The sequence below is a fragment of the Myxine glutinosa genome, chromosome 5 (genome assembly GCF_964187855.1).
Source record: "Myxine glutinosa chromosome 5, kmMyxGlut1.1, whole genome shotgun sequence".
In the NCBI taxonomy this organism is placed as follows: domain Eukaryota; kingdom Metazoa; phylum Chordata; class Myxini; order Myxiniformes; family Myxinidae; genus Myxine; species Myxine glutinosa.
Window position 1 is genome coordinate 211,955,751 of NC_136265.1, and position 25,581 is coordinate 211,981,331.

Genomic DNA, 25,581 nt, shown 5'->3' on the forward strand with positions numbered 1-25,581 from the left:
CTTTGAAGTCTATTTGATGGAAATATTGCAAACTGACTGCTTGGGCTTTGTTGTTTCTGTCGCAGATCCAAAGTGTCTACCACTCGTTGCAAGACCTTAGCAGCGATCACATGCAGCTTGCCAATGACTTTGAACGAGAAATAGAGCGAAGGACAAGGTTAGGCTGATTTGTGAAATTTTGATATTTCATATTATATGGCAATGCGGCAAAATGTTGATGCATTTGATTAAAATGAAAGGTTGATTAAAATGACCATTTTGGAATGGTTTCAAACAATAGTATACTGCTTAAATCCTTCTTCTTCCGCATTTTCCCCTGTATGGGGTGAGGTGTAATGGTACCAAGCTGCTGTTGCCCCACCTTTAATTGTACAATACTGCTCCACTGCCCTCTATCTCTCCCGCAACCGCCATCTTACTTGTATCCCTCCTCACAGGATCTTCTCATCTCAGCCAAGGTGTAACTCTATTCCTCCTACCTTGCTCCCTCAAGCGATTTGCTTTCTTTGCCATTCTCTCGACATCTATCTGCACCAGGTGCTCAGTCCACCTCAGCCAGCTCTTTACCAATCCCAGTCACAAATTTAATCCGAATGCATATACATTTTACAATCATAATTGTACATAGTCGTTTTGCACTTAGTGCAAATTATTATTACTTGCAAAATTGAAGGATCGCAAGTACAGATCGGAGACTGGGGACATTAAAATGAGCTCCATTCAACCGACCGATCATCCGTCCATGATGGATCATTCGTCCATGTACTTTTGTGTACGTGTTGCACCATAACAGTATTCCGGTGTGATGATGCAGGGTGATGAGGTAGATGGATCAGAGCAGAGTCGCCATTCCAATTCCAAATTCTTTTCCTGGAATAATAATCAAAGATGCACAACATGAGATGCCGGCCTGGCGTATTCAAACACAATATTCGCGGCAACCGGATGTGCTGTAAGAACAGTGGTGTTGACTGTTCAATTACTCATGCACAGAATGCTTGCATTAATCCTAATATCCCAACAAATAACATCGCTAACCAAACAACGTAATCAATCACGGTATCACTGTACCATCATTGTCCCAGAACACATTTGGTATGATGGATTGACAGAGATGGTTTGACTAAATGCTTCCATTGTTTTCCCGAGATTGTAGGCCTTAACTAATAACAACCCAATAATGCACTATGCGAATTTACTTGCAACATTGATAATAAACTCAACAACATCGTGCCTCAATATTCACTATTTTGAGAGAAATCGATCCATACCTGGAATAATAATCAAAGATGCACAACATGAGATGCCGGCCTGGCGCATTCAAACACAATATTCGCGGCAACCGGATGTGTTGTAAGAACAGTGGTGTTGTTCACAGCAGATGGTCTGAGGCTGCATCTCCACTCATCTATATAATAATAGCGTAAGGACTCGACTTTGTTATCCCTTTTACGCCGCACCCAGTGACCCGATGCCCACGGCACTAATGGATTTACGATCTACGAACCGCGCTCTTTGTTTATCACGTACAGCCACACTCGAAAAATCTGAATTAGTCGACTTTGGGGCCCAAAAGCATCCGATTAACTGCCGATACGACGCCATCTTACGACGCCATCGTATTGGCGTCTGCTGGGCGAAGGCGATGCCAGCCGTCCGCTGATTGGACAGTCGAGTGGTGTGAACATGGGTGGTGTGAACCAAATGGTCTTTTTATTCCCTTGAACATTTTAAATTAGGATATATAAGGAAACGTCGTTATCGTCATTTTAATAAAGTTAAATGGAGTGACGTTGCGATACTCGGGGTGCGTTGCATAAATCCTCGTAACTCAGAGAGGTGTAGCAGGTGGCGAGATGTAAGGAAGCTTAAAGATAACGAGCTGAAAACAGACGAACGATATGTCAATCTCTTTCTACACCGAACGGAAATAAAAGTATGAGAGCGGGAAGGCATGGCCTGAGCACTTCGAACAGAGAGGACTGATTGGACTTAACTTAAAGAGAAAAAATTGGAGCTTAACGGAAGAAGAAGATCCCATGAGCGCTCCCCTATGCCATCCATAATGGTACACTCTATCCATACACCACATCCTCCCTTCCGTGGATGTTCCACGGGTTTCACGTCTTTATCGTCATTTTAATAAAGTTAAATGGAGTGACGTTGCGATACTCGGGGTGCGTTGCATAAATCCTCGTAACTCAGAGAGGTGTAGCAGGTGGCGAGACGTATGGAAGCTTAAAGATAACGAGCTGAAAACAGACGAACGATATGTCAATCTCTTTCTACACTGAACGGAAATAAAAGTATGAGAGCGGGAAGGCATGGCCTGAGCACTTCGAACAGAGAGGACTGATTGGACTTAACTTAAAGAGAAAAAATTGGAGCTTAACGGAAGAAGAAGATCCCATGAGCGTTCCCTTATGCCATCCATAATGGTACACTCTATCCATACACCACATCCTCCCTTCCGTGGATGTTCCACGGGTTTCGGCTAGTTATTATTATTCAGACTGGTTTCTGAGTTTTAATATTAATCTCATCATTATTCTGAATTGTATAATAATCGCAGATATAAAACAGGAGATGCAGGCTTGGTGCCTTCCGATATGCCATTCGCGGCAACCTGAGGTGCTGTAAGAGCAACTGTGTTGTTAACACCCGGTGGTCAGCGGTTGCATCTCCACTCTTTGTGATCATTCAGGCTGCCTTCTGCGTTTTAATATTAATCTCATCATTATTTTGAGTTTTTTTTATGGGGTGGTAGTAATGAAAATGGGGGTAGTAGTTTTTCTCGTAACATACGCGACATTTCAAAAGCTGTTCAACAAGCCAGAAAAGGTATTTCACTCACCTTGCAAAAAAAAAAAAAACTTCCAAAAACAGGTGTGATTGGAAGATGTCACGCACCAAACCGAAACAGCAATGAATTGATAAAAATAAAAATACAAGATGAAATAATAGTTTCTGCATTGTAGAAACAGGAAGCACGAGGCACCTCCTATCGGGATGTAAAAACTCATGTCAGTGCAGCTGTACACCCAAAGGCACAACAAGGTATGTAGAGTAATCCACTGGCACGTATTGCAGATATCTATTCCTCGTGACATTATCCCAGCCTGATTACATCATGGCTGCGATTAAACCTGGGGTTTGCTAAACGGTTAAGGTGGCTGGCTTTAGATTTTTGGGTCTTGAGTCCAAGCCCCTGTCGTGGCATTGAAATAACTCCAGGTGGTTTGACTCAGCCTGTCATCCTTCTGAGTTCGGCAAAATAAGTGTTAGCTTACTGGTAACACAGGCACTGCATCAGTGGCATAGCCACGCTTCCATGAAATGATGCAACCAGCAACCACGGGCTGCGTACAAAAGAGCAATGGCTGTGCTGGGATGAATTCTGTTGCCATGGCAACCATCTTGATAACTCAGCTTATGTACGTAATATTTCAGAAACCTTTCAAGATATAACTTTCATATTACACACATATATTCCACATACAACCCAAAAGGTGGGGAATCCAGAGTATCAGCTCCTTCTCGTATACAGTATTAGTTTCCTGAGTATTAGTCGACTACAGGTCACAATTCTCAACCGATCTTCAAGAAACTTAACCAATTGGTGGAGCAAGTCAAATGCTAAAAGCCTATTGTTTTTTTTAGGTCTGCAGGTCAACAGCTCAAGGTCAAATAATAACAATTTTCATCCAATTGTTTTGACATCTACAGTATAGAACCACCTTTAGAGGCCATTTTCCCCCACAGAGCAGGGGTTGACCTTTTTCGGGCACCGTGGTCCCCTTTTTTGAAGCAATGTTTTATGGCCGGATGCCCTTCCTGCCGCCAACCCTGTTATAGTCGCCTCTTGCGACACACAGGGAATTACCAGTGAACTGGTACTCAATTTGCCGACCTCGGAAGGATGACAGGCTGAGTCAACCCCCCTGGCATTAATTCAGCGATCGACCGGGATTTGAATCCAGGATCCTAGGATCCCAAGCCGCCACCCTAACCGCGAAGCCAGCACCAGGCTCTTGACATCTACAGTATATACAACTGAAAACACGGTCTCAAGCCTTAGTCGACCCACCTATGCTTGACTGTGTAGACCCATTGGACCCTTTAGGGCCGTTGGACCCCTTTAAACCCTTTAGACCCCTTCAGACCTCTTCACCCCCCATTATACCCCTTCACCCCCATTATACCCCTTCACCGCCATTAGATCCCTTTGCCATCATTGGACCCCTTCATCCCTGTTAAACCCCTACACGCCTGTTAGACCTTTTGTACCCTTTAAAACCGATAGACCCGTTGGACCCTTTAAGCCATTTCAGACTGTATATTGATGGCAAGACTCACACTACACAAACTTCAATAGTCTTGTTACAATATACAGAATATACTTTTTCAGGAAGTAATGAGCAAACCCTACCCACCCTCCGGGTGGGTACACTGCTAGTTTGAGCATAATTTGCATATTGTGTCTCTGAATTTGATCACCAATCAAAATATATAAGCATATTGCTTTTGAGGTCAAAAGGTGAACGTTGCATAAAATCATCAATTTTCACCCAATTGATGTGAAATTCGAACAGAGTTTACATATTGTCACTGAAGCCTATCATCTAAGGTCAAAGGTCAAGGTCACAAAATCGCCTATTTGCATCCGATTGACTTAAAATTTGAACAGAATTTGCATATTGGGTCGCTGAATTGGTTCACCAAAGTCATAATGATCGGTTTAGCCGTTTTGACATGCCAATGATTTCCATGATGACAATTTCACCGCATTGAAGTGAAATGGGACTTTTTGTGATTTTATAATTGCCATACCTTTATGATTTTTTAAATTTATTTTTTTAATTCCACAATCACTGCTCACCTCCACGATTTGTTCCTCTTTCTCCCTCATTTGGAAACAACTTCCACATTATCTTCAATGTCATTCTTCCCTCTAGATCTTCAAGACAGCTCTTCAATACCATCTCAGATGATCTCCCATCCAAATCCATGAGCTTTATTACCCCCTATGAAACCCCTTCCCCAATGTTTTCCAGTTTCAAATTTCGGAGAGTTTGCTTATATATCCATCTTATATATCCCTTGCATTGTTCCCTACCGTTCATCTTTATCCGCATCCCTTGTTGGCTGTCTCCATCTATTTTGTCCCTTGGCCCTGCCATTGGCATTTCCTTCCCCCATCTCTTTCTGCTGTTCCTTTTGTTCTGTTGCATCCTGATCCTTTGTGTTCTAGCTATTCCACGACAAAAGAAAGAAAAGTCAAATGGAAACCTACACATCTTATTTGCATGTATGTGTCGTAGTATATGTGTGTAAAATTTGGTCTAAATTAGTCAAAGGTCAAGGCCATTCAGAACACGTACAAAACATACTAGGCCGCAGTTAGAAAATGCTTCAGCCAAATTTGTTGTATAAAAAACTGATCGCTGTTATAAGGGTTTGTTTCGACAATTAGTGCCACCAATTTTTAATGGCACCATAGAGTTTCGTAGACCCCTTGAAGTACTAAACCACCATTGAGGTTGTTTTTCTTCTTCCTTCAATGCCAATTTCTGAGCTGTATCTCAAAGTCGGCTGGGACTTCTGGAATGACATTTTGCATCAATAGGAATAGAAAGTATGTGGAGTTGACATTTTTTGACCGTGACCTAATTTAAGATAAAGACCAAATTATCAACACATTTTTATATTCATCACCATAACTCGACTAATGTTTGTCCAATCAGAATGGAATTGGTCACTCTAGAATCTAGATAGACGAGAGCAAGGCGCATTTACAATCAATTTGCATCATACCCCTCCAAGTCGGGGGAAGAGATGGGGGAAGGAAATGCCAATGGCAGGGCCAAGGGACAAAATAGATGGAGACAGCCAACAAGGGATGCGGATAAAGATGAACGGTAGGGAACAATGCAAGGGATATATAAGATGGATATATAAGCAAACTCTCCGAAATTTGAAACTGGAAAACATTGGGGAAGGGGTTTCATAGGGGGTAATAAAGCTCATGGATTTGGATGGGAGATCATCTGAGATGGTATTGAAGAGCTGTCTTGAAGATCTAGAGGGAAGAATGACATTGAAGATAATGTGGAAGTTGTTTCCAAGGTCAAGGTCTTGAACCACTCGGAGTACTAAACCATCATTTAGGTTATTCATTTTTTTCTGCCAATATTCGAGGACTTTTGAAATCAAAATTTTCATCAATAATGGGAATAAAATACATGCGGGGTTGACGTAAATTTTTTTGGACCTTGACCTATTTTAGGTCATACCTTTTAAGGTCATATTTTAAGTGTCATTTAAGGTCATATTTAAGGTCATGACCTAATTGTAGACATTTTAACATGTTTCACCAAAATGCAAGGCTTGTCTGATCAGAATGAAATTGCCCTCTAGATAGCCTAGACAAGGCACATTTACGTTTCATTTACATCATACTCCAGGTTAAAGGTCAAGTTCAAATCGAGGTCTGAAAAATAACGTTTTTTGGCATCGCTCAATTTTGCCAATGCAGAATCTCAAAGACTCCTTGGTTTTCCAAGATGTTCTCGCAGCATGACAATGGACCTGCATTGAAGTTGTGCACCTGATATTTGATTACTGTATTTTCACACAAATAACCTGCCCCTTGTATACCCCGCACCTGGGGAAAAGTGCTCTCGGAAAATTTCAGGCACGTGTCACCCACACATGGGCATAGCCTGCAAGCCAGTTTTCCTCCCCCCCCATAACTAGGAGGTACGTGATCTCCATATTTCCAGCAACCGACACGGCTTTGTTGTCGAGGGGCCATTCAAAATTACAAAACCATTTTTTGCCTAAATCTGGCAACCCACCCCCGACCCATTCTTAACACTCTGCAATGCTTCAACAGAAACCCCCTAAAATATTACGTAACACTCGATAAGACCATCATGTATTTCATACCATCATTTCTTAGTTTACACTCTATCCCTAAATGTTGCAGGTCATGGTCATATGGCGGTCCGAAAAGAATATGGCCATCATTAGATTGTGGGTGCTGGGGGGAGGGGAGGGGGCTTATCCTTGGCCATTGCTTTGTGATCACAGCTATCGAGTTTATTCTAGTTTATTTTGACTTGCTTTGCACAACATCTTTATTGTTTACTTATTTGTGTATTGCACATTTATGTGTATTTGTTTGTATGTTTGTGTTTTGTAAATATTCATGCCCTCTATTCTCTGATGTATGTTTACTTTTCTTCTAGAATAGAACATGATACTCAGCAATATTTGCGAGAACTATCGGATATGGTCAGGATGTCGGGCACGACTGATGAGGTATGTTAGCCACTTATTATTTCACTGCACTGTTATTTGAATTTAAACTGTTATTTTAAGCTGTTAAGCTGTTATTTGAATTTGACTTCTGCTTCCGGTCCCTCGGGCGAGGAAGCGACTTCGACCTCTGCATGGCATCAAAGTTTAAGTATTTACCCATTCGTGTCTTTGTCAAATTTCCACTCGTTATTTTATTGTGTATGTGTTACTTACTGTGTGTTTCTAGTTAGTGTTGGTTTGCAATTCGTGCAAACTTGTGTATAATTAATCGTTTTCTGTTCGCATAGCGTGCGAGGCCAGGTAACTTGAGGGTTCCCTCCCCCCGTTCGTGTTTTGTGAATTTAAGTTCTTTCCTTTGCTGTATTGCTAATTTCTTAGATTTTCTCTTCTTTGCCTAACTTCCCCGAACATCTACCCTTTGTCTAACGTTTTAAATACAAAAAGAAAAATTGTTGTGTTTGTTGTCTCACTCCACGTGCTTGTTGTCTTTCCCTGCCGCCTTTATCTTCTTTTCTTCCACCTCTTCCTTCCATCTCCAGCCAATACTCGCCTTTCCAATTCTAGTTTCCTCCATACTCATTTAACCCTTTCTCCTTTCTCTGATCAACGCCCTAACTTCAGGGACTTTTCTCAGATTGTTTTTCACGGTTTTGTTTAAATATGTTTTTATGTTTAAATAGCAAGGTAAGGGAATCAATCATCGCTTCGGATATCACATCCTTCCTCTTCTCCAATGGCTTGATCTTGGATCATCAATTTGGATTCAGACCAGGTCATTCTACTCTGGACATGCTGCTTCTGCTTTCTCAACAATGGATGGAGGTCCTCAATGCCAAACAGCAAATCAGAGGAATCTCCCTAGACATATCATGTGACTTCGATACGGTCTGGCACCCCGCTCTGCTCACCAAACTCTCCTCCTATGGTATCCATGGAAATCTCCACGCATGGCTTGTGGACTTCCTCTCTGGTCATCGTCAACGTGTGGCCCTGAATGGTTTTCTCTCATCTCCCCTTCTTGTTCAGGCTGGAGTTCCCCAAGGCAGTGGTCTGGGCCCTGTGTTTTTTTCTGGTCTTTATCAATGATACCTCCGACTCTCTGGAAAATCCTCTCTCTCTCTCTTTCTCTCTTTGCTGATGACTCCACTCTATGCCGCTGCATACCTCATCCCTCAGATCGGCAGTCTGCAGCCTCCTTACTCTACAGAATTGGACAAAATAGACTGATCAAACAAGTGGAACATGTCTTTCAATCTTGACAAATCTCACACTCTTACTTTGTCTCTCCGAAAAGACCGACTGGACAACCCTCCCATCTAATTTCTCAACAATCCTCTCCAAGAAAATCTGTCACTCAAGCTTTTGGGTCTCACTATCTGCCATGATCTTTCCTGAGAAAAGCACATTTCCAAGCTGGCTTCCAAAGCCAGTCACCGACTGGCCATCCTCTGTCGTGCGAAGTCCTTCAGCTCCTCACCACATATAAGGCTTTCATCCGCAGCTTAATGGAATACTGTTCTCCCCTCTGGGCTGGTGCTCCTGCCTCACACCTAGCTCGGCTTCACGCTGTTGAAACCAAAACTTTCAGAATCATTGGAATCTCCCGCGATGAAGCTAACTCCAAGGGCCTTTCACTCGCTCACCGCAGGCAGGCAGGTTGGTGGTCTTTCCGTCTTCTACCGACTCCTCTCTGGCCTTGCTCCCCCAGCTCTCTCTCTGTGCTCTGCCCCCCAAATTTTCCTGCAGGTCGCACAAGATCTGCCAGCAACCCTCTTATGGTGAAACTGCCAAAATCAAGACTCTCTATTCACCTCCACTGTTTCATTTCTCTTTTCTCCCGCTTCTGTAACAAACTCCCTCACTCTCTTCAATCCCACTCCTCCCTCCAGGTGTTTAAAACAGCTGTTCACCACCATCTCTTATCTTCCCCCATCCAAAACCTTGATCTTTTCTACCCCCGTTAATTCACCCCAGATCCACTTTTTTGAAATACCGACTTATCTCCTGGAAGTCCTACCAGTGTCCATGTGTTTTATACCTTTCCCACACCCTTCCCCCTTCCCATGCCTCCTCCCCCCAAAGCCTCTTCTTCCCACAGATCTCCCGATGTCCCTGCTCTCAAATGTTGTACTTGCTTGCGTCCCTCTCTCTCCCCATCTTGTCTCCCGCTCCCTTTATCATATGTTTTATGTGTCAGTTTGTTTTCTTGTGATTGATGTTCGCTCTTACATGAGCCTCGATCTTGTATACAAAAAAACAACAACAACAAAAAAATCTTTCAGATCTGCTTAAAGTCGTTTTAATGTGCTGCGTATTAGTCTGTTTTGGTGTTGCCATTGTGGCGCACTGCCATCATAATGCTGCAATCCCATGGTACAGTTTGTAAAGTTTTGTATAAATATTCATGTAATGGAAATAGCTCCTGCTTTTGGATGTCTCATTAAAGTCACATGTTCCTTTGGCTCCAATGTATGCAAGAGTGTACTTAGGTGTACATGGTTGAACATTCTGTGGATTGGCTGCCATCTCAACTTTGCATCTGGTATCTACATAGCATATGACTTGGTGCCAATGTCATGTGCTTTGCTAAACTTCTGCTGATCATTCTATCACATTCTTCTGATAACCTTGTCAATGCTATTCTTGGGAATGTGGTTCCACCTTTATGCAGGAGCAAGTTTTTTTTCAGATTTTCTCTCAGGTTTTCTCAAGTGCACGGGACTGGGCTTGAAATTTCTACCTAGGGTGTCATAGAGGTGTTCTGAGGGATTAAGACCCGGCCATATTGAAGTCCATGGCAAACATGAGTTGATGCTAGTTGTGGAAATCAATCACCCACCACCTTAGCACTTTGTAGTCTCCCGTTGTTTCACGTGACTGCATTCATGGTGTTGGGCATCTGGGGCAAATACTGGTCTGTGATGTCATATGCATATCCTGTGAACTTCTCTTCCAGGATATGCAGCTCACCTTTACCAGTATTTAATGTTCCAGCTGATACCCAAACAGGCTCTTGTGATAAAAACCCTCATCGATTTGATATTATTAGCCAATAAATCTTTACCCCCCATCTCAGAGAATAACTAATTGGAGGATCCTTCCAGCAGGGGGTGCTGTGCTCTCACCTCGCTCAACTCGTACCATTCCATCTGGGTAGCCTGGCGTTGGCTTAGCGGTTAGGGTGCCGGGTTGGGATCCTGGGATCCTAGGTTCGAATCCCGGTCGATCGCTGAATTAATGCCAGGGGGGTGACTCAGCCTGTCATCCTTCAGAGGTCGGCAAATTGAGTACCAGTTCACTGGTAATTCCCTGTGTGTCGCAAGAGGCAACTAACATGGTTGGTGGCAGGAAGGGCATCCGGCCATAAAACATTGCTTCAAAAAGGGGACCACGGTGCCTGAAAAAGGCCAACCCCTGCTCTGTGGGGAAAAATGGCCTCTAAAGGTGGTTCTTGTTTCTTCTTCTACACCACAAAGGTGGACGGAGGTTATGTTTTCACTCCTGTTTCTCTGTCTGTCTGCTTTTCTGTACGCAGGATATCTCAAAAGGTTATGGATGGATTCGGACGAAACTTGGTGGACAGGTTGGGTGTGTGACAAGGACTAATCAATTAGATTTTAGTGAAGATCTGAATCCGGATCCGAATATGAGGATTTAATAAAATATTTGTTTGAGCGATTCTTCTTTGAGAGATGGGGTCAAAACAATATATAGCATTGAAGGAGCTGGGGCTCCCACGTCGATCGGAAGAATGGACGCGACAAAAAGCTGGAATTCATCCGAGTTGCTTTAATCAAACCAAACACTCAGGCACTCTGAAAAGCCCGTTTATCGGGCAGCAATATATATACAAATTATCCCGGAGCGTTTGCCCAGGAAAGGCGAGAGGGGGCGTGGCCCAGCGTCCTGGCTGCGGCCTGGCAAGTTGAGGGCGAGCCTGCCCGGGCGTCCTGGACGAGCCCGGCATGGTGATCGCTCCGCGTCCTTGATAGGTGCAAGGCGATTGTGAAAACCCAGCGGTAGCCGCTACACACGTCCCCCCAGAATCGACTTGCACCGGCAGGGTCAATTTGAGGGGGGTCCTGATGACCCGGCCGAAGCGACCCCTGGCGGGTCGTGGGAGGGGGTCCGGTGTGGTGGTGGGCGGTCGAGTGGGGGGCACCGTGGACGGGGGGCGGCCTCGCCGTGGCGGAAGGGCCACCCGTGGTGGGTGGTCGACGTCCACGTGCGCCGGCTTGAGGCGGTCCACCGCAATCCGGTCCGACCTGCCGCCGATGTCGATGACGAACGACTTGTCGTCCCGTCGCAGCACCCGGAAGGGCCCGTCGTACGGCGGCCGGAGTGGCCCCCGATGTGCGTCGTGACGCACAAAAACATACTCCGCTGTGCGAAGTGCTGGGGGGACGTAGGACTGGGGGTCACCATGGTGGGATGTTGGTACGGGGGCAAACCGTCGGGCGGCCTCCTGGAGGTCCGAGCGCTGGTGAGCTGCGGACCAGGGACTGGTAGCGTCGGGCACGAATTCGCCCGGGACGCGTAGCGCCTGGCCATAGACAAGCTCGGCGGTGGATGCCTGGAGGTCCTCCTTGGGGGCCGTGCGGAGGCCCAAAAGGACCCACGGCAGCCGGTCGGCCCAACCGCCGTCTTGAAGGCCGGCCATGAGCGCGGCCTTCATGGAGCGGTGGAATCGCTCGCACAACCCGTTTGCTTGGGGGTGGTAGGCCGTAGTACGGTGGAGCTTGACACCCAGGTTGCGGGCGACCGCGCCCCACAGCTCGGAGGTGAACTGTGGTCTGTGTGGTCTGACGTGGTCTGACGAGATGTCCGCCGGTGCGCCGAAGCGGGCGACCCAGGTGGCGATGAAAGCCTGCGCCACGTCGGCGGTGGTGGTGGAGACGAGGGGAACGGCCTCCGGCCACCTGGTGGCCCTGTCCACCATGGTGAGCAGGTGTGTGAACCCCCGTGACGGGGGGAGGGGGCCCACCAGATCCACGTTGACGTGGTCGAAACGTCGTTCGGGCACGGTGAAAGGTGCCAGCGGGGCCTGGGTGTGTCGGTGGACCTTGGCCCGTTGGCAGGCCGTGCAGGTGCTGGTCCAATCGCGGACGTCCCGACGAAGGCCGTGCCAGACGAATCGCGCCGACACCAGCTTCTGGGAAGCTTTCCGGCCCGGGTGGGAAAGGCCGTGGAGGGAGGCGAAGATGCGGCGTTGCCAGGTGACGGGCACGATGGGGCGAGGCTGGCCTTGGGAGACGTTGCAGAGCAGGACAGTGTCCGCGAAGGGGATGTCGGCCAGGCGGAGGCCCGTGTCCGCCGCCCGGAGGGCTTGCACCGTGGTGTCGGTGGTTTGGTCCGCCGCCATAAGCGCAAAGTCCACGCCCAGGTGGACCGCGTTCGCGCTGGCCCGGGAAAGACAGTCGGCCACGGCGTTGTTTTTGCCGGCGATGTGCCGGATGTCCGTGGTAAACTCCGACACGGCGGAGAGGTGGCGCTGTTGGCGGGCCGACCACGGCTCCGTGACCTTGGCCATGGCGTAAACCAACGGCTTGTGGTCGACGAACGCCGTGAAAGGTCGGCCCTCCAGGAGGTGGCGGAAATGGCGGACGGCCAGGTGTAGACCGAGGAGCTCCCGGTCAAACGTGCTGTATTTGAGCTCGTTCGGCCGGAGCTGCCGGCTGAAAAAAGCGAGTGGCTGCCAAACCCCGTTCACCCATTGCTCATGTACGGCGCCCACCGCGTAGTCGGAGGCATCCGTGGTGAGGGCGATGGGAGCGTTGAGCACCGGGTGAGCGAGCAGTGTTGCGTCGGCGAGGGCCCGCTTTGAGCTTTGGAAGGCCGCATCCATTGCTGCAGACCAGGCGATGTCGTGCTTGGCCGGCTTGCCTCGGAGGGCTTCGTAGAGGGGCCGCATGAGTTGAGCAGCGCGGGGCACGAAGCGGTGATAAAAATTCACCATTCCCAGGAATTCCTGCAGGGCCTTTATGGTGCGGGAACGTGGTGATGGCCTCGACCTTGGTTGGCAGCGGCACGGCCCCGTTCTTGGTGATGTGGTGGCCCAAAAAATCAACGGCCATCGTGCCGAAGTGGCATTTGGCCGGGTTGACGATGAGGCCGTGCTCGCTGAGGCACCCGAACAGTGTTCGGAGGTGGAGGAGGTGCTCGGCCCAGGACGTGCTGGCGACGAGGATGTCGTCCAGGTAAACGAAAAGGAACGGCAGGTCACGCAGCACGCCGTCCATCAAGCGCTGGAACGCCTGAGCCGCGTTCTTGAGACCAAACGGCATCCGCAAGAATTCGAATAAGCCGAACGGCGTGATGACTGCCGTTTTAGGGACGTCGGCCGCCCTGACAGGTACCTGGTGATATCCCCGTATGAGATCAATTTTCGAAAAAATGACCCGTCCCGCCAGACGGGCGGAGAAGTCTTGGATATGCGGGATCGGGTACCTGTCGGGGGTGGTAGCGTCATTGAGACGGCGGTAGTCGCCACACGGGCGCCATCCACCCCCCGGCTTTGGCACGATGTGCAGTGGCGAGGCCCACGTGCTATCGGAGCGCCGCACGATGCCGAGGTGCTCCAACGCGTCGAATTCGGCCTTCGCCACGGCGAGCTTGGCTGGGTCGAGGCGGCGGGCCCTGGCATAGACCGGCGGGCCCGTGGTTGGTATGTGGTGCTCGATCCCATGCCGTACTGCGACGGCCGAAAACGTCGGCCGCGTGAGGGCCGGGAACTCCGTGAGCAGGCGAGCAAACTCGTTCGCCGCCGGGACGGCGCATGCCAGCTCGGTCGGCGCGGAGCTGCTCAATGTGCATACCAGGGAGCTGAAGGTTTCGGCGTTGATTAAACGACGCCGTTGGACGTCCACCAGCAGTCCGTGTGCACAGAGGAAGTCGGCGCCTAGCAGAGCCATGGGCACGTTTGCGGTTACGAACGTCCAAGCAAAGCATTGGCCGCCGAAGCAGAGGGTGACGTTGCGTGGGCCGAAGGTGCGGATGGTCGATCCGTTGGCCGCAACCAAGGAGGGGCCGCAAACCGCGGATTGCCTGTCCTGGTCAGAGGCGGGTATGACGCTCAGTTGGGCGCCGGTGTCGCACAGGAAGCGCCGTCCGGACGCTTTATCCGTGATGAACAGTAAGTTGCCCGTGTGGCCGGCGCTCATGGCTGGTAATGAACGCCGGCCCGGCCATTTCCCGGCCTGCCGAAGGTGCACGGGGGTCGGCATGTCCGGGCCTTCTGTCCGAACCTGGCATGATAGTAACACCACGCTTGGTCAGGTGGAGGCCCCGGTCGTCGTGCTGGAGGTGGTCGGCTCGGTGTAGCGGCCGCCAATTGCGTCGGCAGTTCGGTCGTCGACCGTGCCGGGTGCTCGGGCGCCATGGGTGTTGCGTCGGATGGCGGTGGGTCCCATGTCGCCGCTGCGATGCGCTGTCCTGCGGCGGAGATCTTGTCGGCTTCTCTGGCAAGGGCCCGGGGATCTGTGATCGTCGTGCTTGCCAGGGCGAGGCGTACCGGGTTAGGCAGCTGACGGAGGAACAGCTCCCGGAACAGGAATGCCGGAGAGTGCTCGCCGAGCAGTGAAAGCATGTAGTCCATTCGCTCGGAAGGGCGCGTGTCGCCGAGCTCGGGCAGGTCGAGCAGGCGCCGTGCACGTTCCGCCGATGGGAGGGCGAAAGCGTCGAGGAGAAGCTTCTTAATCGCGCCGTATTTGTCAGCGGCTGGCGGGCTCTCGAGGAGGCTCAGGGCGCGGGCCGCGGTGGCCGAACCGAGCACTGCTACCACATGGTGGAAGCGGGTGTCGTCGGCCGTGATGCCTCGCAGGGCGAACAGGGAATCCGCCTGTGCGAACCAAACCGCCGCGTGAGCCTCCCAGAAGGTAGGCAGTTTAAGGGCGACTGCCGTGTCCATGTCGTTAGGTCACCAATGAAGGAGCTGGGGCTCCCACGTCGATCGGAAGAATGGATGCGACAAAAAGCTGGAATTCATCCGAGTTGCTTTAATCAAACCAAACACTCAGGCACTCTGAAAAGCCCGTTTATCGGGCAGCAATATATATACAAATTATCCCGGAGCGTTTGCCCAGGAAAGGCGAGAGGGGGCGTGGCCCAGCGTCCTGGCTGCGGCCTGGCAAGTTGAGGGCGAGCCTGCCCGGGCGTCCTGGACGAGCCCGGCATGGTGATCGCTCCGCGTCCTTGATAGGTGCAAGGCGATTGTGAAAACCCAGCGGTAGCCGCTACAGCATGATATTTCAAAAAGTTTGGGACTAGTTATGACCAAACTTGGTGGATGAGTTGGCTAGGTGACAAGAACAACCAGATTTGATTTTAATTCAGGTCCGCATTCAGATCCAGCCTATCGATGGGACACAAAACATAAAACACTAATCAGTCTGGCAGAGGTATGCGTACTTCCAAGTGCCGTTGTAGTTGGGTTGTATGTTAATCCATCAGTCTGTTGTCAATTTTTTGTTACCACTCTAACTTGTGAACCACTGAATTCATTTCATCCAAACCTGGCAAAATTATGGAGTGCAATACATAGATGAACTGATTTGATGTTGGGTTCAAAAGGTCAAAAGTCTTGTGTCCTTTAATAAAAAAATCATTTTGCAGACTTTAACCAAAGTTAGAAGCATCTGATATTGTCTCTTTTCTATTTTTCTCTCTTGTGCTCTCTCTCCCATCTGACTTTCAATTTTCATGTGACCTTTAATTGAGATCAGATATAGCAATGAGTTCACATCAAAGTTTTTAATTCAATGTTTTTTTTAACCTCCACCACCTAAGGTGGACAGACGTTATTTTTCATTCCTGTCTGTCTGTCAGTCTGTCTGTGAGCAAGATATCTCAAAAAGCAAGATATCTCAAAGAAGGATTCGGTCCAAATTTAGTGGATAGTTTAGTTGTATGATAAGGAGTTTTTATTTATTTATTTTCAAGTGCGGGCGCGGGCGTCGATGGGGGTAAAAATGATTAAAAAAAACAAAAAAACACCTTTAGAGGCCATTTTTCCCCGCAAAGCAGGGGTTGGCCTTTTTCGGGAACCGTGGTTGTTGTTGTTTTTTGGTCCCCTTTTTGAAGCAATGTTTTATGGCCGGATGCCCTTCCTGACGCCAACCCTTTTTGCCGCCTTTAACGACAAACAGGGAATTACCAGTGAACTGGTACTCAATTAGCCGACCTCGGAAGGATGACAGGCTGAGTCAACCCCCCTGGCGTTAATTCAGCGATCGACTGGGATTCGAACCCAGGATCCTAGGATCCTAAGCCGGCACCCTAGCCGCTAGCCCAACACCAGGCTCAAAAATATATGATATATAGTGGGTAAAAATGATATATAGCATGATATTTCAAAATGTTTCGGACAGATAGCCAAAATTTGTATTTCTTGCATAAATGATTCATATGTTGTTGTTCTCCTCCATGACATACGTATGTTTCTTCTTCTTTTTTACTAGGATTATTTTTCAGAGCTGTTTGTCAGCTCAGCGCCTGGTCCACCAACACTCCCCATGCTCATACAGCGCCGCATTTCGCCATGCCTTCAACATGTGATCTTTTCTGCCGGATCCGACTTGATCTTTATCATGACCTTTATCTACCATCCCATGACCTTTATCTACCATCCCATGATCTTTATCTCCTCGGTGGTGGAGTTGCACATTACATCAATAACTCAATTTCTCACTCTCTTGTACTGATCTTACACCACCCATCCCACAGGAAAACCTCGGGCTGCGACTTCCCAGAGATGGGAGATACCACCTCTTGTTTGTCTGTGTGTTGTACTATCCTCCAAACAGTGACAACTCCATCTACATTGCTCTCTCAGACAACATGGACAAACTTTTAACCACTCATCCCAACTCTCTCTCTTCCTCATATGTGACGATTTCAATTGTGACCATGAAAATTGGCTAGGTGTTGGTACTTCTCTCACCAGCCTTTACACTTTAGCAAAGTATTTCTGTGACTCCATGGGACTGACTCGGCTTTCCAACATGGATTTCTCCAAATGGCAAATCCACCCTTGTGGACTTGGTGATGACAAACTTTGCCGCAAATGTCCCCTGCTCTTCCTCCACTCCAATTGGTTCATCTGTTCATATGCTAGTAAAAGTCAGTACCTCCCTGACTATTCAAATGCCAGCGAGTCTGGAATTTCACTCCTCAGACGGATTTGCTGGGACTACAAGCAGCCATCTCTCTTCAGGATGGGTCTTCCAGATCTACTGCCCCTGTTGTTAAGTCTGCCTCAGAATTCTTCCACAGAAACCTGCTCTCTCTTATACACAGATTCATCCCATCTCGTTTTCAATTACTCTACACTCCTTCCTGCCTATGGTACACTGAATCCTGTGTTGAGGACATCTAGCAAACCCTCCTATCTACTTTCTTGACAATCTTCTTGAGGAAGTTCAGTCATTCTAACGTCTGGGTCTCACTATCAGCCATGATCTTTCTTGAGTAAATCACATTTCAAAGTTGGCATTCAAAACCAGTCGCCGACTGGACATTCTCCATTGTACACAGTCGACAACTCCTATCTGGCACACCTGAAATCCTACTCCCCAAAAGGTTTTCACCCGCAGCTTGATGGAGTGAGTACTGTTCTCTCCTCTGAGCTGGCTCCCCTGCCTCACATCTAGCTAAGCTTGACTGTGGAAACTAAGGCCTTAAAGATCATTGGAATCTCTCATGATGAAGTTGAGTCTATGGGCTTATCACTTTGGCATCGCAGATAGGTCGGTGGTCTCCCTGTTGTCTCCTTTCTGGTCGTACACCCTCTTCTCTTTCCAAGCTTTGTCACACTCCTTCCCCCCCCCCCTCCCATCACCCCCCCTCTCAACCCCAGGCTTCTATAAGCCACACACAGTCCACCATCAGTCTCCTTCTGGTGAAACTTCCTAAATCCAGGATTACTGCTCACCTCCACTCATTTGTACCTTTTTCCCCCTTTGGAACCATATTCCAATTTCTCTTCAATGTCATTATTCCCTCCAGGTCTTCAGGACTGATGTTCACCACCACCTCTGATTGTTCCCAATCCAAAACCATGATCTTTTATACCCTTTTTAACCTCTTTTCCACCCACATCTCCAATCCCATCTCCTTCAAATTTCCAGTTTCCCTCCTGAGAGTTTCCTTCTGTATCCATGTTTTACACCCCTTGCATCCTCTCCTGCCCCTCATTCCTCCTCACGTCCATTGTTTGTCCAAGTTTGTTTCCAAGGCCTTCAACTCTGCTGTTGGTGTTTCCCCCCTCTCTCTCTACTGTTCCTTTTGTCCTGTTGCGTACTGATCCGTTGAGTGTACTCATTCAAATCTTCCACGAGCTTCGATTATGTATACAAAAAACAATTGGTGGATGAGTTGGGTAGTTGGCAAGAATTAGCCGATTAGATTTTGGTTGTCTGGTTGCAGATCTGGCCTAGCAGTGGGATACAAAACGTAAACTATTTAGCCTGGCGGAGGTATGCTCTCTACCGAGTACCGTTCTGGTTTCCACCTGTAGCTTATTCATGATGTTCTTTAAAGTCCCCACATAAGCTTTGAAATACGACACAGTGTTTGCCCTACAGGTGCCATCTACTAACATGGGAATGTATGAAAGACAACAGCTGCAGATGTTGCAGCATCTCAAAAAGAAAGAAGCCTTGTATGAGCATTGCCACAAACAGCAACAGACAGAACTTCAACAAGCTGAACAGCCCACGAGGCTAATGCAGGTCAACCATGAAGCAGAAGAACCAACGATGAAACAGGGTCAGAGACTCGTTGATGGTGAGGGTGAGGTGATTAGGCTGTCCGCGTATTTGTCAAAGGCCGAACAACTAGCCAGCACAGAAAAAAAGTGTGAAGAGGTAAGAATGACAGGATTAGTTATTCCTAACACCATGATTTGCTTGAGATCCACACCATGAGTTGTGTCAAAACCAATTGTAATGAACATATTTATCTGAGGATAAATAATTAATTATTTTATGGTTTTAAGGCTTAATCTGAACTTCAGCGACACCAATCATTATTATTAGTGCGACTGACGTTTAGGTTAGGCCTCTAAAACCATAGAAAGATGAATGTTCCAACTAACCCCATAAAATGTTAGCATTTCTCTATGTTGTAATTGTAGGACATATGCATGTATATATGTATATATATATATATTTATACTGGAATGTCTTTAATTTTTTCCAAACAAAACAATATGATGCAATGAAGAATTCTCATGAAAAATGTTCCAACTAACCCCACCCGCCCCTACTTATCATCATTTAAGCACTCATTCGTTTACTGATCCCTAATCATGTTGGGATGAAGGAAGGGAGAAGGAGGAAGGCATTCCAATGTATAGTCAAGTAAATTTCAGTCCAAATAAACCATACCCATTTTGAGCTTTTATAATTCCAATTTCTCTTTTTCCACACAATTTGAACATCAAATTGGAAAGTCTCTATGCCCATCTAACACTGTCGCTCTATGCCACTCTATATGCCCATCTAACACTGTCGTCTGTCATCGTGCTCTTTTCTGATCTCTATACCTTAACCGTACTCCTCTTACCCTTAACTGTGCTCTGGGACCCTGCACACATGCATGCTCTGTCTTGCGGCACCCCCGAGTCTGTGCTATTCGGCTCAACCTGAGCCGGTACCATTAACTGCACCTCTGTAGGGAGTTGCCCTGGTTCTATCGCTATAACCATTCCGTTGCTAATGGGGACTCCCCCAGGTGTTGTTCTTCTTTCCGTATTAATTCCCGTCATTGCTACAAAGCTCACTCATATGTGCCTTCCTCACACTTTCCCCGTTCACCACATTTGTGCTTACCTTGGTCTCGCTCGTGCTCATGCCCTCACTCTCGTCCACACCCTGCCCTTATGCAAAGGTGACGTGACCTCGGCCTCTCTCACCGGTGGTTCAGCATGCACTGAAGTGAACGGAGAGAGCAGAGGTCAATCAATGCCCTCTCTCGGTTTGGGCAGGAATTTGGTATTTGTCCATGGTGCCAGTAATAGCTCACCTACTCTTCGCGAAGAATACCATGGGATATTTAACGTTCACCAACTAATGCCAGCAGACTGGACTAAATAGGTTATACAAGGAATAGGGTTTTTTAGGATAGGGAAGCAAATGATGGGGGATAGGAAAGGATGAAATAGGAATAAAGCGTTTGAAAATTAATGATGGAAAGCTCGTAGTTAGGAAGGAGGAAATTGAAAAAAGGGGGTAAAAACCTTTTTCAGAAGTTGCTGAATGAAGATAATATGAGTGGGATGGAATTGTTACATCCAGCAAATTGAAGGTGCAGTAAAGGAGATGACAAAACAAGGAAATATATTGCATCTCAGTAAATGCTTATTGGACTCTAAAGTGGTATGGTGGCATGAAATGCGTATTTTTTCCCCTGTAGTTTCTCATTATTTTTTAAATGCTCCCAGCCACCGGCATTATGTTTTACAATCTTTTTCACTTAAATTTGCCTTGAAAGTTGATAACCATAGGGAGCACAAATTTCCACTGCTTTAGGACTAAGCAAATAGCATTGTTAAATCAGAATGAATACAATTATACCCCTGAAGATAAAGGAATGAAAAAAAAACATGAAAGGGAGTGTAGGCTGAAAAACAGTCTGCACAAAGGAGAATGGGACAGTAGTACAAGCTGCATTAATAATAATAATAATTCATTTATTTTGTATAGCGCTTTTCATGAAGCCCAAAGGCGCTTTGACAGAGTGCAAAACATAATGCATAACAAAACATGAAAACAACAATTGCAAAAAGACAAGAATCAATAGGGAAATATTTAAAGCAAAAGGAGGGAGAAGGAGAAGTGATAGTCAGGGGTTAAATGCTGTGGGTTGAATGTTGAATGCAGTGCTGAACAGATGGGTCTTGAGTGATGTTTTGAATGTGGTGAGTGAGGAGGAGTCTCTGATGGTGTGAGGTAGTGAGTTCCAGAGGGTGGGAGCAGCGATGGAGAAGGCCCTGTCCCCCCAGGATCTGAATTTGGTCCGGATGGGGGGGGGTCAGGAGGTTGGTACCAGCAGAGCGGAGGTTGCGGGTGGGAGTGTGTCTGGAGAGGAGGTCAGCCAGGTAGGATGGGGCCAGGTTATGGAGGGCTTTGTAGGTCAAGAGGAGGATTTTGTACTGGATTCTCTGGGAGATGGGGAGCCAGTGAAGCTTGTAAAGGACGGGGGTGATGTGGTCACGGGTCCGGGAATGGGTGAGTAGACGGGCAGCGGAGTTCTGAATGTATTGGAGTTTATTGGTGATTGTTGAGGGTGAACCATAGAGGAGGCTATTGCAGTAGTCCAGACGGGAGGTGATGAAGGCGTGGATGAGGGTTTCTGCAGCCGTGGAGGAGAGGGATGAGCGGAGACGGGCGATGTTTTTCAGGTGAAAGAAGGCTGTCTTTGTGATCTGTTTAGTGTATTTGTTGAAGGAGAGGGTTTGGTCAAAGATGACGCCAAGATTCCGGATGAGAGGGGAGGTGGATACTGGGATACCGTCGATGTTGAGGGCAAAGTTATGGGTGGATTTTGTGAGCGTTTTTGGGCCAATGATGATTATTTCAGATTTATCACAGTTAAGTTTGAGGAAGTTGATTTGAAGCCAGGATTTTATTTCAGAGATGTAGTTTGTCAGGATAGAGTGGGTGTCGGTGGAGACGGACTTGGTGGAGATGAAAAGCTGGATGTCATCGGCGAAGCAGTGGAATTGGAGACCATGACGGTGGATTAAGTGACCGAGGGGGGACAGGTAAAGGATGAAGAGGAGGGGGCCAAGAACTGAACCTTGGGGGACACCTTGGGGGAGGGGAGCAGTGGGGGATTTGCAGTTATTGATGGAGATGAACTGGCGTCTGTCAGAGAGGTATGATTTAATCCAAGAGAGGGCAGTGCCGGTAACGTTAAAGGTGGATTCAAGTCGGGTGAGGAGGATGGTGTGATCGATGGTGTCAAAGGCAGCGCTGAGGTCGAGGAGGACGAGAATGTTGAGGTTGCCAGCGTCAGAGGAGAGGAGAAGGTCGTTGGTGATTTTGAGGAGAGCAGTTTCAGTACTGTGGTTGGAGCGGAATCCGGATTGGAATGTTTCATACAGGTTATTGGCAGAGAGGTGATGTTTGAGTTGAGTGGCTACAGCGCGTTCCAAAACTTTCGACAGAAAGGGTAGGTTGGAGATGGGTCTGAAGTTGTTTAGGGTGTCAGGGTTTAGACCAGGTTTTTTTAGAATGGGGGTAACAGCAGCAATTTTGAGGGATGGTGGGACGATGCCTGTAGACAGGGAGGAGTTTATTGTTGCAATGATAAGTGGAGAGAGAGCAGGGAGGGAGGCCTTGACAAAGCTGGAAGGGATGGGGTCAAGAGTGCAGGTGGCAGTTTTCATTCCTATGAGGAGTTCAGAGAGGTCAGTAGGGGAGACCGGGGAGAATTGAGACAGGGGAAGGCAGGATAAGGGGGGGCAGGTGGTTGGAGGGGGAGCGGGTGCGGCGGTGGTCAAGCTGTTGTAGATGTTGTCAATTTTGCGTTGGAAGAAAGAAAGGAAGGAGATGCAGTTGTCTACTGTGAATGACTGGGTGGTGGTGTCCAGGGGGCGGAGGAGTTTGTTTATTGTCGAGAAGAGTGCTTTTGGGTTTCCGGAGCCAGAGTGGATAATTTGAGAGTAGTAGGCGGAGCGGGCGTGGGAGAGGGCATCTTTGTAGTGTTGTAGGTGGTCCTTGTAGGCTTGGGAGTGAACTGTGAGACCTGTTTTATTGCGGAGCCTTTCAAGTTGGCGAGCACGAGTTTTCATCAGGCGGAGTTCAGGGGTAAACCAGGGAGCAGAATGGGTGAAAGAAACTGTTTTGGTTTTTACAGGCGCAAGCTGGTCAAGGCAGGAGGAGAGAGTGTGGTTGTAGTAGTCAGTGAGGTCGGAAGGGGTGTGGAGGTCAATGAAGGGAGAAGTGGACATTTTTTCAGAGAGGGTGGATGAGAATGAGGTAGGTGAAAGAGCGTTTAGCTTACGGAAGTTGATAGTGCGATAATGTCTTGGTGTTGGGGTGGGGATGTTGATGGTCATAGTGATGGCTAAGTGGTCAGAGAGGGTGAGGTCGGAGCCAGAGAGATGGTGCAAAATTAATCCAGTGGAGCAGACAAGGTCCAAAATGTGACCACGGATATGCGTAGGAAAGTTGACATGTTGAGTGAGGTTAAAGCAAGTGAGTAAATCAGTGAAGTCAGTGGTTATTGTGGAGTCAGTGGAGTCCATGTGGATATTGAAATCACCAAGGAGGAGGATTGAGGGGGAGAGGGAACATAGCTGGGTCAGAAAGTAGGAGAAGTCAGACAGGAATAATGGGTGTGGTTTGGGAGGGCGGTAGACGACAGCCATGACTGACTGCGTGCGACCAGAGAGTTTAAAAGCCAGGTGTTCAAAGGATGAGGATGAGGCGATGGGGATGAGGCTGGTCCTGATGTCTTGACGGTGGATATCGGCAATTCCACCACCTCGGCCCTCCGAGCGTGGTTTATTGACGTAGGTATATCCATTGGGTGTGGTGAGGTTGAGCGTGTAGTAGTCCAGTGGTTGTTGCCAGGTTTCGGTGAGACAGAGAAAGTCCAGTTTGTTTTCCAGGATGTAGTCGTTGAGGATGAGGCATTTGTTGTTGAGGGACCGGGTGTTGAACAGGGTGAGCTTGATGTTGTTTTGAACAGCGGGGATGAATTCAGGTGATTTAGCCAGGGTTCGCAGGCAGGAGGTGCGATTTTGTGCGTTGCCGTGATTAGGTGCGCTGGGACGATGAGTGGGAGTGCGCTGAGCCGACCAGAGGACGGGGATGGAGTGACCTGATTGTACATATACAATTAGGTGCCATAATCCATACAATGTTGCTTACCATGAATATAATGTCTACCTTTAAATATACAAATATGGTCCTTGTAATACTTTCAACATTGAGCTGGATTTTACTTTAGTCCTTTATCCAACTCATTTGTCTGTGTGGGTCTTCAGCCTTCAAAGTGGAATGAAATGGATAACGTTCACTCCCTCCATCTACCTCCTGCCTGCTTTACATTTACAACTAGTAAAGGTACTCGGTGTTGCCGGGAAATGCAGGGTCACCTCGCTGATGGGGATATTAAGAGAGGAGGGCAGGGGTGAGAGCAGGAGGGAAGAGGGGGACTGGGAGGGGAGAGAGCAGGAGGGGGACTGGGAGATGGGAGAGCAGGAGGGAGCAGAGGGACTGGGAGATAGGAGAGCAGGAGGAAGGTGATAGGCGAGCAGGGGGAGAGTGACAGGGGAGAGCAGGAGGAAGGTGAGGGGTGAGTATGAGGAGAGTGAGTGAGAATCAGGATGGGTGAGCAGGGAGCAAGAGTAGGGGTGAGCAGGCAGCATGAGGAGGAGTGAGCAGGGATCAGTGGGAGGGGTGAGTGGGGATCAGGAGTAGGGATAAGCGGGGATCAGGAGGATGTGTGAGCGGGGAAGCAGGAGTGGTGAGCAGTGATCAGGAGGAGAGGTGAGTGGGGAGCAGGAGGAGCAGGAGGAGGAGTGAGTAGGCATCAGGAGGAGGGTTGAGAGGGGAGCATTTGGAGGGATTAGCAGGGAGCTGGAGGATGGGGAGAGGGAGCAGGAAAAGGAGGTGGCAGAGCAGGAGAGGGGAACTTACCAATAAGCTTTTAGAATGCTCACCAAATGGCTTAAGCACTCAAAACAAGCACTCCATTGAAACGGTTGATAAGGAACGTCAGGCTTGGCAAACAAGTCGTACTGATGAAGATCAGGCATTCGATGATTAGTGCATGGAGTTCACTTGTCTCATTGCTTTACTCATTTTAATCCTCCCATTATGTTAACCGTTCTTTAAAATAAATCTTTAATTTGCTTTATTTTGCCTTCCTAACTCTGGGGATTACCCCACGGAGTACCCATGCTGTGGCACTGTGGCAGTCTTCACGGAATTCCCTCTGTTTAATTATTTTTGTTGCACTCAATAAAGTTACACTTTTGGACACATTTCTTAATCTTTTCTTGACTCAAAATAATTGATGGACCAGTCAAAAAAGATAAGGTTAATGCTTTGGCAATATGGAGAAGAAAGAAGGACAGCTATGCTTAAAGCTTAGTAAAAGATATAAAGTTAGTTATAAGAATAGCTAATGTCTTAAATTGTTCAGATTTCACTCCAGATTTCGATACTTATTTAGTGTATTGGATCCGATCCTCAAATCCAGATTTTGATTATATTTTTGAATTAGTCTGTGAGAGTAGTTTGTGTT

The 25,581-nt window shown here is 47.7% G+C and overlaps 1 protein-coding gene across 1 annotated transcript in view; it reads left to right on the forward strand.

Moving 5' to 3' along the window:
• The window catches only part of LOC137428136 (uncharacterized), a 95,456-nt gene that overhangs the window by 30,116 nt on the left and 39,759 nt on the right, over positions 1–25,581 (forward strand). The window contains exons 8-10 of the mRNA XM_078777469.1: positions 66–157; positions 7,251–7,323; positions 18,903–19,184. Coding sequence (XP_078633595.1) covers positions 66–157; positions 7,251–7,323; positions 18,903–19,184 — 447 coding nt within the window. The remainder of the gene's footprint in view (positions 1–65; positions 158–7,250; positions 7,324–18,902; positions 19,185–25,581) is intronic.